Genomic DNA, 12,161 nt, shown 5'->3' on the forward strand with positions numbered 1-12,161 from the left:
AGCGCCCCGGGGCGGCGCGGCGCGAGCAGCAGCGCCGCCTGCCGGGCAGGGCGGGGAGCCTCCGTGCCCTCGCTCGCTGCCCGGCCCGTCTGTGCCCGCTTCCCCCGCTCCGCACCGCTCCGCTCCGCCCCGCCGGCTCCGTCTGTCTGCAGCGCGGCCGCAGCTGCCGGCACAGATACGGTGTCGGCGGGCCGGGAGAGCGCGGAAACACCTGTTTCCAACATGGGGAAGGTGGGGAGGGAGCCCGCGGCGTGCCGGGCAGCGCCGCTCGCTCTCCCTCCCTTGCCTCCGGCTGTAACCCGGCCGTACAGCCCGCGGGATCGCCTTCAGAAAGATCGCGTTCCGTTTTTACAAGTTCGGCTGAAAAACGCGTCTCGACCCTCTCCTCACGTGTTGTTTTTTTCCACCGTGTCCGCTCCGGGGGGTGGTGGGTGGGGGGCACGCTCGGGCTGAGGCGGTGGCAGCACCCACGGACCTGGGGGTTCCCACAGCCCCGGGGCCACCGACCCACCCGGGGCTCCGACCGAGCCGGCCCGTGCGGGTCTGGGGTCGCGGCTGCGGGGCCGGGCAGGGCCGGGAGCGGGTGCGTGCGGGGGCTCCATGATTTCATCGTCGGCTGGCGGGGACCTGCCAAGAGCTGTTATGCCTCACTGCGATGTGTAGCTTTTTCCTGCCATTTTTTTCATAATAAAAGAGGGAGTGAAGCGGGCCTTTTTTTTTTTTTTTTTTTAAAGAAAGCCAAATGGATCAGAGAGGAAGGGGTGGGGGGGAAGCAATAGCCAAAGGGGATGCCAGTGAGGTGTGGCTTGCATTTAAATATCCAATATGTCAATGTAAGGGGAGTGTGTACGTATATAAAGTGCAGTTCGCATCCGACGGCGGGACACTGGATCCAGCGATGGGAGGCGCGGGCGGCGCGGGGCCGGGCCGGGGCAGGCAGCGCGGGGCCGGGCGGCCGCAGCCCGCGCTCTGAGCGGCCGCTCTGCCCGCGCCCCCGGCGCCGCTCCGCTCCGCGCCCATGGCCGAGGTGGGCGGCTTCCTGGGCGCGCTGGACCCCGACCTGCACGGCTTCCCACCAGCGCTGGGCGCCGGGCTGCCCCTCGCCGACTCGCCCGGCTTCCTCAACGAGCGCCTGGGGCAGATCGAGGGGCGGCTGCAGCGGGGCTCCCCCACCGACTTCGCTCACCTCAAGGGCATCCTGCGGCGGCGGCAGCTCTACTGCCGCACCGGCTTCCACCTGGAGATCTTCCCCAACGGCACGGTGCAGGGCACCCGGCAGGACCACAGCCGCTTCGGTAAGGGGCCGGGGGGGTGCCCGGCCGGGCCGGGAGCAGGTGCCCCGCGCGCACAACTAATTACCCCGCTAATATAAATCATCCCGGGACGGATATAATTGGCCTCCTAAACAAATGCGCTCACTCCCCAGCAATGCGGGAGTTTTTATTTCCAATTTCCTACTCTCCCGGCGCTCAGCCTTTCTGCAGGTGCACTAAAACGTGCTTTAGCAAGGGGGGAAAAAAAGAAAAAGTTAAAAAGAAAAAAAGAAAAAAAAGGACGGTGACCAGTTCTAGCTGTGCCTCTGAAGTTAGTGGTGAGGGAGGCAAAACAGAGACGTTCCTCGTTGGAATTTCTTGGAAATTCCTATGCTGGAAAAAGAAATTCCTCGCTTTTTCAGTTCTTTTTTTTTTTTTTTCACTCCTCCTCCTTTTTGGCTTCTGCCGATATTTGTGAGCTGCTTTCTTTTACATGCATGACTTTCATTAGGAGAGCGTCTCCTGAAAGCAGGCAGGGATCAGCTGGCTGGAGGGGTGTCAGGAGCTGGGTTTGGGAAGGTTGCTGGAAAGGAAAGGGGGAAGCTGAAGAGGGGAAAAACGCTTGGGGGACCTCGGAAAGAAAGAAGATGGAACAATAGGCAGAGCACCGTGGATTTACCTTGCCACCCGGGATACAGCTGGAAGACTGCAGTGCCTGTATCAGTGGCACACGAGAGCAGGGACCTCTAATGAGACTATATGTAATCTTCAAAAAATGCATCCCAAGCCACAGGCGAAAGAGTTCAGTCAGTTTGAGCACAGCTAAGAGAAATTCCCACTACTCCAGCATCTAGTGCAGGTGTCTGTATAAGCTATCAACAAGTCCCATGCCAGTGATCTCAGCTATGTTGTCAACAGGTTGCAAGACATGCTCGCAAGGCTTTTTATAGTTTTCAAGTGATTTAACTCCTCGGTGAAAGGAATTCTGTTTTTTGCCTTTACTTGTTTGCAACCAGTTGGTTCTGATACTCCGGGAAGTGCCACTGCTGCTGTTGTTGGAGGTGTAAGGCAGGTTTTTGGAACAACTGGGGAAACTTATCTCTGCACTGTGCTTTCCATAAAAACCAGGTGTTTGCATGGCATGTCCCTGCCTAAATCAACAAGAAAGTCATAACCCACGGGTCAGAGTCAGGTACTAATATGTTCGTGGGGCAAGCGTTCTTTAATTACCTCCTGAAAACACCCATCTTTTAACCTTTTGCGCCACAATACGCAATGGGCTTCCACGTTCAAAGGGCTGAAAGCAAACCCATTGCATCTGGTTAGTTATATTTCAAGCTGCCACGTAGTGTTTCTAGTCTATCAGTTCTTTTTACTTACCTTTGGACGACTAAACAGCCAGTTTCAAATGGCAGCATTTGTCTCAGGTCCATTTTTTTATAAAGACTGAGTAATACAAGTGTATTTTCAAACTTAGAAAAAACATGTTAAACATGCTAAAACTTTTCATGAATTTTGCATGCTGAAGCTTAAGTCACACAGTGCTTTCAATAAATCGAAACACTGGCATTCCCTAAGTGTTTTAGCAGTCCTCATCCAGCTCCGTAAACTAGACCAGACTTCAGATATTATAGTTCTCTGCTTCAGGGTTTTCCCAGAGGCAGTGTAAAATAAATAGTTATTTGTTGTAATTGCAAGACAAAGCCCCAAAGGATTAGACTGGAATCCTTGTGTTCAGATCAAGTTGGACTAAGCCTTGCTTCAGCAGAGACTCAAAGCAATAATGTATTGGCACACAATATTCACCATCTGCGTTCAGTAGCCATGAATATTTAAATTCCAATGGTACTGGTATGGTTCATATTAGAATGTCATGTATCGATGCATTCCTAAATTTTGCATGCAGCAGTCAGCAAGCAGAAAGTTATAAGAGGAATAGGCAGCCTGAGTGATTCTGGAGACTCCAGAACTGTGGCAAACAATGTAGAGGAGTTCAGGGAAGCAATTTAAAGCTGCCTTCAATCTTGGGGCATCTGGAGAAACACTTAGATATCCAGTATGATGGTTAAGTGGATCAAGCCCATGTGGCTGGAAGGTGCTTCCTGGTCCATGAGCAGATATTTAACGTGCTCCATGGATGGCTGCAATGCCTCAGCCAAGGCACATGCCCAGCTGCAGGTGGGATGTAGGGTAGAATCACACTTGGCATCCCTATCTCTTAATTTGGAAGGGATTCAGGAATAGACAGGCAGTATCTGCACCCTCCCATGCACAGCCATCCCAAAAGCTACCAAATGTGCAAGACATCCACATCTTCCAGAGAGGAAAATGAAGAGCCAAAGCCCTGCTGATGCAGAACAGAGTCCCAAGGTCCCAACAGTGAGGGTTAAAGGGAGAGTTTCTTTTGTAGCACAGCATTTTGGGGTGTGACTGTAGGACACAGGGGAGGTACTGGCATCATCCACCCACACTGCCTGAGCAATCACAGGAACTACTACTGCCTCTCATCTGTCGAGGACTGGAGCCTTCCCAAATCACACCTGTCTTCTGGAATGTGATATTTTAGACTTGTAAAAACACAGATTCATGAAAGAACAATGGAGCACAGCTTAGTTTTCCTAGAGGAGGTTTAACACGAAATGCAGCAAAGCCCTCTAGGTTTGTTGGAAGAAAGCTCATTCTCACACTACAGAAGTGCCCAAATTCACTCTCTGAACTGGCAGCTCTGGCAAAATCAGCCCCAAAAGAATTAAGTGTTTTCAAAAATGTGTCTCTCTCACTGCATCTTCTCAGAACCTTCCTCTACAAAGAAATAAAGGACAATCAAAATGTGGAGGGGGTCTGGACTGACATTAGCACCCCTATGACAATCCTTCTCAGAATGAAACTTGGAGAAATTTGCCAGGAAAATCCCTGCCAGGAGGAACTGCTCCTTTTCTGCCTCATGTCTCTTTTGCAGCAGCATTAAACAAGTGAACCCAATGGTGCTCCTCACTGCAATGAAGGAGAGAAGAAGGCCTTGAGGTTGCACTGCAGATGAATAAAGGCAGCAAATGAAGCTCTTGTCGGGTACAAACCTGCTCATGGATGTATTACACAGACTCCTAGAGAAGCTGCTGAGACCCCCAGAGAAAGTTTTGCTGTAATTCTAACATTCAGACAGCAGTGCACCTGTTGCTGAACAGTTGTTGAGGTTTTTAGCCGAAGCTTTAGGTTTGTAGCCATTAATACAACATCTGATGTTTCTGTACCCTGGCTCCTGAATACAGTCATGTAAGAAGAGACAGGTGCAGGGAGCTGAATTGTTCTTTGAGGGATGCTTTAGAGTAAAGTGAGAGTGTGTGGGTCCAGCCATGGCAAAGCTCAGGAGATTATTCAGTGCTTTGGTGGTAAAAGAATCCAGTCGGAGTCTTAATCGAATCTCTCCAAGTCTTATCTGGAAAGGCTCAAGGAACAAAGAGAATGAGTAATCAAAGTGAGGAAAAAAAAAGAGGCAAGTCCTGGGGGAAGGAAAAAAAAAGCAAAAGAAAGAAACAAAAGTATGTTCTACCGCAAAAACACACCGCTACAATTGGAAAGAGAATTCTTGAGCTGGCCCCAGTGGCCACTCCCTGTGCTGCTGGAGATCAGATGTATGAAGCTGCAATTTTGTCTAGAATTGGAGTGAGTTAAGGACAGGATGGATATCCGCTCACATATTTTCAGCCTTCACTCTGTCTCCTGACTTTTGTGGGCTCAAGTTACGTTCTTAATGCTCTTTCAACATAGTCATCTTCCATACATGCCTTCAAGTGCCACTCAAAGATCAGAAGAGGAGAATACTAAGGGATGTTGTCAGAAGAGATTGTCATGGGCACCTTGGAAGAAATTTCATTTGCAAAACCTGTATCTACCCAACCTGCACCAGATGAGGGATGTCTCACCTTCCTGCTCAGAGAGGGAAGATGCTGGTGCTGCTCCTGGCTTGGTCCTTACCAGGTCTTTGGATATCTGGATTTATGTGCCTTGTGCAGAGCACGCTTGTGGGCATACTCAAGAAAAGCTCTTGGTTCCCCTGCCTGAGACATCCCTCAGTTTCTCAGTGGAAGCAGCAACATTTTCCTGCTTCCCAGAAGTGACAGGAGACAAAAGTGCTATGCTGAGGATTGTGTCTATCCCTATAGGAAGGTCCATTTACCACTCTCCAGTTACCTGATATTTTTCACTTGAATATTCCCTTGTCTCCAACCTGGGAAAGACTCCCCCATTCCTGGGTGTATCTCTGTACAGCTGTATTACTTTTTGCACTCCCTGTAGTTGTCCATCTCCTTTTCAAACAGTGGCTGTGGTTGTTTCTGCCCTGTGGATGGGAAAAAGCACTCAGCAGCTCAGTAACTCCCTCATGTCAGAACCGGTGGGTAGTGGAGGGAGGAGACCTCCCCTCATCCTGCACCGCTTTCCTCCCTCTTTGGGAGTCTTTTCAGCTAAAAAACCACAATAACTACTGAGGAGACCAGAACCAGGGTCCGGGTCTGTGCCTCTCTGGCTTGGAAAGGCTGCTTTCCCTGCGTGTGCTGCCTGTTCTTGGTGTTTCTGCAGGCAGGATGTGTCCCCTGGCCAGGATGTGTAGCTGGGCATATTCCAGCCTGTAAAATGTCTGCACTGGTCCATAAAGCATGTTTTGTATCATTGGCTTCCCTGTTTGTCTCCAGGACTTGCTGCTCCCAAGTCCATATTTCATCTCCCCTAGCACCTGCTGGTTGCAGGGAGGGCTGGATTAGATGCACAAGCCCCAGAGCAGGCAGGGAAAAAGGAGGACAGACAGAAATTCTGATGGAAGGTAGGAGTTCCTGCAGCCAGCTTAGCTGCCAGCACCTGACGATGAGTCTGCGCCGTGCCAAGGAGGACAGGGGTGGCCACACCGTCTGGTCTGCCCTATATTTAGGCAGTAATGTGGCAGTGGCTGAGAGTTGTCACATCCATGCCTGGCCAAGCAGAAGACATGCCCCAGGCTGAGCGGTGACCAGGAGCCGTGGCTGCCACTGAAGTCAGCTGGCTCAGGTGGCCGCTTGTCACGCGGTGGCTTTAAACCAAGGCAATACTTTGAAGAGGAGCTCTGGGAGGTAACCTGATCAGAGCATCAATTGCCCAGGGCTGGATGTTTTGGGAGCTATATTAGGAGAGCTGGAGCCACGCTAAAGGTTAGGGCAACTTTCTCCTCCGGTCAATGGAGACATGCAGTTGTCAGATGAGATGAGGGAAACCCTCTTCCTTCTACCTCCCAGCTAATTAATCAGCACTGGACATGGGCAACAGTGCCCATGATCTCTAGACAGGTAGTGCATGATATTCATAATAACAGTCCCAGCACTGCCTTCAGGAGGTCTTCCTGGGAAGTTTGAAGGTCCCCACTGCTCTAGGGGCTGTTTGGTTTTGAGTGCTTCACCAAAGGTTCTCCTGTTAAAAGGCTTTCCCCCATCAAACAGCTGCCAGCTGTGGGGGTGCAGCAGGCACACCCTGCTATTTCCTTCCAGACAAAATGATGCTGCCCCTCATTTTTAAAGTATCTGACACCAGCATAGCAGGCTGAAGCCCATGGGTAAAACAGTTGCTCTGGCAGGGCTTGGGATGGCTGGGACAGACACTGCTGGACTGGGAGGAGGCTGGTAGGAGGCTGGGACAGGCAGCAGGACATAGGAGCAGGAAGGGGTTCTGGCAGTAATGGTGGCAGAGGGTTATGAGAAGGGACTGGCAGCACCGTGTCTCCAAAGGCTGCAGAGGAAGATACATTTCTACCTGTGTCCTTTGAAGCTGGATTTTATCCCTATGGCTTGTACATACACTTTGGGTTGGCAAGTACCCCCCTAGAGTGCCAGGATGAAGATGGTCCTCACAGACATCTCTGCTAGTGCTTTTCACTTCTTTTTACTGAACTCATCACTTTAAAACCTGTGGGACAACCATCTTATACCAGAAGACAAAATCAGACTCCTTCTGGTGAAGAATAAAACCCAGCATGGTAACAGCCTTCTGAAATTTTTCGTGGCCAGGCACAAGCTTCTACATCTGTCTTCTTGGTGATTATGAAAAAAATCCAAATCCAAACCAACGAAACCTTGCAAAGCTTTTCTCATTAGCAAAGGTAATCCCTCTTGGGCAACTCAAATTCACAGTGCTGGGGAGAAGCCCAGGCTGGAAATCAGAAGATTGCATGCAGATGGGACTAGAGAGTTAAGAACTGTGTCGTTATAAATAAGAAAAACAGGGTCTGTAGGAAGCTTTGCAAAGGTTGGGAATGGCTGGTTTGTTTTTGTTGCTGGAACCTGGTGTTGGTTTTTTTCCTCTGTATGATTTGCAGTCCTTTTCTGTTTTAGGGATTTTGGAGTTTATTAGCCTGGCAGTGGGGCTGGTGAGCATCCGTGGGGTGGACTCCGGACTCTACCTCGGCATGAATGAGAGAGGCGAGCTCTATGGGTCGGTAAGTTCAAGCTGGGCTGATTCCATCCTGTCCCACTGCAGCCTGTGGCCTCAGCTGTGTCATGAGCTGCTCTGTCACAGGCCTCCCCTGTCCTGGGGCTGCCACTGGTCTCCATCCTACTCTTGGCGCCACTGCTGTTACAACGTAAATGATATATAGGAAATAGGGTTTGAAGGACGATTCACTCCTGCTGTGAGAGCACTACTTGGGGCTGTCCCAGGGTGCTACGGGGCTCACTGAGGTTTTGCCTTTCAGAAATAGTGGGGCAATAGCCAGGTAAAGGCAGGGAGACATTTAGCATAAAGCCAGGCAGGAGCTGCTTATGTGTTTTCCCAGCCTGACTAACATATCAGTTGTATTCTCCTCGTGGTCAGGTCTGCACCTACCTGCAGATCTTACCTTTGTATTATGGCTCTTTAACCAACAGAAGCTGAAATGGTGGCCTGAGTGTTACTGTAAAATTCTCTGTAACTCCTTTAAGGGGTTTAGTGCTACTGCTTATGATTTCCTAGAAGTGGCCTTTTCAGGCTAAAATTTTCCATGTTTTGACAAAAAACCCCAAGTGTAAACTTGTTAAGTGTTGCAGGCAAAACGCCAGGTCTTAACAGCTGGGCAGAGGTACTTCCTTACAGGTTAATTGAACTCAATTCCTAATTATTTAGCTCAATTAAGTAAAAATAAAATGAAATAAAATAAGTCACTTTTAAACCAGAGCGGAAGGCAGTACTTCCTCTCCCTGAATTGGATCAGTCTCACATTTTTAAACTCATGTACTCTGCATAGAGAGAAGCTGTCAGGAAAACTTTGATTAGCAAAGTTTAAACCATGAGTTTCTGTCATCTTTGCTTCTCCTATTCCCACCTGAGACTGCCACAGACTCTTTCACAATTTAAGATGCAGCTGCTGATGTTTATATGAGTTGCCCAGAGAAGCTGTGGCTGCCCCTGGATCCCTGGAAGTGTCCAAGGCCAGGCTGGACAGGGCTTGGAGCAACCTGGGATAATGGAAGATGTCCCTGCCCATGGCAGGGGATGGAATGAGATGAGATTTAAGGTCTCTTCCAACCCAAACCTCTCTGGGATTCTCTGATCATCAAATACTGCATGCACCAAGAATTGTTCTTTTCCCACCTCATTTCTGTAACAGCTTCTACCCTACACAGCAGAGGCGGTGGTTGAATTACAGATATGCAAAACAGATAAAAGAAAAGTCACCCAGATTCCATAAAACACAGAATCTCCTGAAGCACACTTCAGAAAGCAAGGCTGGAGCAGCACCTCTCCTGTCAAACCCCAAGGCTGCTCAGCATCTCCTGCAATTGCAGCTTTCATTTGTGCTTGCTGGTCAACATGAGCCAGTGTATCCCTTTGCCTTCAAACCCTGCAGTTCTGATTGTGAATCGAGTTTCATGATGGGTTAATTAAATTCTAGAGCCTGTGTTCATGTTACAACACAGAAACAAAAATAGGATAGCATTTTACAGCACTGAATCTGGAAACAGAACTGACCTGAACACAGCCATGGGAGCTGTCCCTGCTCATGGCAGGGGGTTGGAATGAGGTGATCTTTAAGGTTGTTTCCAACCCAAACCCTTCTGGGATCTTGTGTACCAGGCAGGACTCTGCAGGGACACAGTCAAACTGCTGCTCCAAACTGTGCCGGCGTCACGAGCCAGGTCCCCAAATAACCCTGGAGTTTTAAAATCTGGGACACGTGGGTTGTACAATGATGGCTTTTCAAACTCGAAAGCCACTACAGTATTCTTAATTAAAGGTCCATAAAACAGCGCCTGACAACAGCATTAGCATTACAATGGTATTTTGGGAGATCACAGTACAGCGGTATTTTTAAATTTCCAGCAAGTTTATTATTTCCCTCTGTGCCAATTTTGCCTGATGCCTGTGTTGATGCAGCCAGAGCCAGCCATCCTCACAGGGACACGTGGAGTCCCCTCAGGACACACAGCTTTTCCGCCTGTCCCTGTTGACCTCGTGCCAACATTTCTATAAAGCTTCCCAACGATTTCAGAAATGCCACTAATACTTAGGGCAGCAAAAGTCATGGGCAGCACCTTACCCGCTGCCTGTATGGTGTCAGGTTCAGTGGGGACATCCCGGGGCTTGGAAGGGAATAAATCACACCTTGCAGAGTCACCCCAGACTCGCCAAACATTTTCCACAAACACTGTACTCCAAACTGCCCCGTGCAGCACGGGTGAATGGGGGCAAAGCAACAGCCAGAGTTCAGCCAGTCATCAGGTTCCAACATATTCCAAGTAGATGGCATCCGAGAGGAGGGAAAAAAACCAGCCTGTATTTATTGACAGATCTGGGAAGAGAAGCCCATGGTTCCCTGGGTCTCAGATGGCCAGGGCTGTGGCCTAGGACTTTTGGAGGGCTCACAGCTCACCTTGGGCTTTATTTAATTAGCAGCAAAACATTGAAAACAGGTTCTTAGCACATGTGAGCTCCTGGATTGCATTACAAAACACATCTACTGTGGGCAGTAACATTTACTGAGCACTCTGTGTGCTGCAGAAGGAACACATTCCCTGCCCGGATAGTTTACAGTGAGCTACAGTGGGTGTAATATTAGAGCACTCTACATTTGCAGACAGCGTTTCAGCTGAAAGGGCTCCCAGTCACCCAGGCAGTGCCCCTTGTGGGATGGGATGGGATGGGATGGGATGGGATGGGATGGGATGGGATGGGATGGGATGGGATGGGATGGGATGGGATGGCTGGACCCTCTGTGACAGCACAGCAGTGCTGGCAAAGCCACCCATGTCCTCATGGTAGGGGTGGGGTGGGTGGTACCCTGGAGGTGGCTGCTACAGGCAGATGTGTCCCTGCATGGTGGCATGGCCACCCCAACGAGCTCCAAACTCACACCTAGGCAGGTTTAGAGCTTTGCTGTGTCCCTGATTTATTCACAGGGCACCTTTGCAAAATGCACACCCACCTTCTGCTGCTTTTTTCGCCCTCCTCCAACTCCAGAAGTCCTTGGATCTCGATTTGCACCCATTTTCAGCTCTCGCCAAGGGCTAGTGTCCCCAGCAGCACAATCCCTGTCCTCAGGGGAGCCAGCAGACGGCAGCTAGGAAAATGCCAGAAAAATAAAGTCAGGCAGGGTGACAATGTTTCCTACTGTAACTTCCTGACACGAGTGTCTCTCTGTTCCCCTCCCGCGCTGCCCACGGCAGAAGAAGCTCACCCGGGAGTGTGTGTTCCGCGAGCAGTTTGAGGAGAACTGGTACAACACGTACGCCTCCACGCTGTACAAGCACCCCGACTCGGAGCGCCAGTACTACGTGGCCCTCAACAAGGACGGCTCCCCCCGCGAGGGGTACAGGACTAAGAGACACCAGAAATTCACCCACTTCTTACCCCGGCCCGTGGACCCTGCCAAAATCCCTGCCATGTACAGAGACCTCTTCCACTACAGGTGATGGTTCCTGCAGGGTCAGTGTACATACTTGGCTCCCAAGCTTTTCCCCAGAGCACTCTATTAACCGTCATTCCATCATTCCTGTAAGCGTAGATGACCTAGGGAAGCACTTGCATTGAATTCAGACAATGCTGTTCCTCCTTGTTTCCAGCGTATATCAAACCTGGGTTATTTATGGGGTGGGGGTAGGGGAAGGGAGGGAACCCTACATTTAATCTTCCATTTTCATTCACTTCCGTTGCCCAGTTGCTACAAGAGAGGCTGAATATTCAATGTTACGGTTACTTAAAAGAACAAGCAGGTGAGCAAGCCTGATTGCCGGGGGGGGGAAAAAAGCCCCAAAACAACTTAAAAATGAAGAGGAGAAAAAAAAACAAAGACCACAGAACTGCTGCAGATGCTGCTGCTGAGCTGGGTTAGCTCCCTGCTAAGGAAAAGCCTTTGAGTTGTGCCCTGCTTAAGCAGCCTGGGAGTTTGCTACATGGATGATGCTCCATGGACAGGTCCTGATGTGTGGGGTTCTTCCTGCTGTTGGGGTGGGAATGGGGCAAGGAACATTATTCAGATGTAAGCATGGATACTGTGCATAAGGACAAAACTATTTATAAAATGTATATGATATTTATTTTATATATTTATTTATTTCAAAATAATTTTATTTTTAATGAGAGATGCTATGACCGGATTTTCATCAGGAAGAATAAGGTCCTACTGAAACAGGAAAAAAAAAGAGTTTTAAGAGCTTATCGGCAATAAAATTGTCTTTATATTGTAGATCTCTTGCTAGCCCTTTTTTTTTGGTACTCTTCATCAACTAACCCAGTATTTCTTCATCAATATGAACACTAAAACCACCTCTAAAAGGGCTTTGTACAGTAAAGACCAACTGCCTGAGCCCCAAACTCCTGCAGGAGGAAGACATCAAATTACAGGTCTGGGCAGCTCAGTCTCCTTGGGACATGATCCATCCCCGTGGATTTACTGTTCAAAACCAAGAGGACAAA

The 12,161-nt window shown here is 49.5% G+C and overlaps 1 protein-coding gene across 1 annotated transcript; it reads left to right on the forward strand.

Annotated features, from left to right (window-relative positions):
* The first annotated feature begins 857 nt into the window (after nucleotides 1-857).
* Nucleotides 858-11,931, forward strand: FGF16 (fibroblast growth factor 16). The gene is made up of 3 exons (XM_085060061.1): nucleotides 858-1,295; nucleotides 7,607-7,710; nucleotides 10,913-11,931. The coding sequence occupies exons 1-3, from the start codon at nucleotides 1,019-1,021 to the stop codon at nucleotides 11,156-11,158; spliced, it is 627 nt and encodes a 208-aa protein (XP_084916187.1). The 5' UTR covers nucleotides 858-1,018; the 3' UTR covers nucleotides 11,159-11,931.
* The last annotated feature ends 230 nt before the right edge of the window (nucleotides 11,932-12,161 follow it).

This window comes from Lichenostomus cassidix, chromosome 4A (genome assembly GCF_008360975.1).
Source record: "Lichenostomus cassidix isolate B80296 chromosome 4A, HeHo_3.0, whole genome shotgun sequence".
In the NCBI taxonomy this organism is placed as follows: domain Eukaryota; kingdom Metazoa; phylum Chordata; class Aves; order Passeriformes; family Meliphagidae; genus Lichenostomus; species Lichenostomus cassidix.

Coding starts and splice junctions, on each gene's coding strand:
- FGF16 (XM_085060061.1), top strand. CDS start 1,019: ATGGCCGAGGTGGGCGGCTTCCTGGGCGCGCTGGACCCCGACCTGCAC. Junction 1,296..7,606: donor GCAGGACCACAGCCGCTTCG/GTAAGGGGCCGG, acceptor TTTCTGTTTTAG/GGATTTTGGAGTTTATTAGC. Junction 7,711..10,912: donor GAGGCGAGCTCTATGGGTCG/GTAAGTTCAAGC, acceptor TGCCCACGGCAG/AAGAAGCTCACCCGGGAGTG.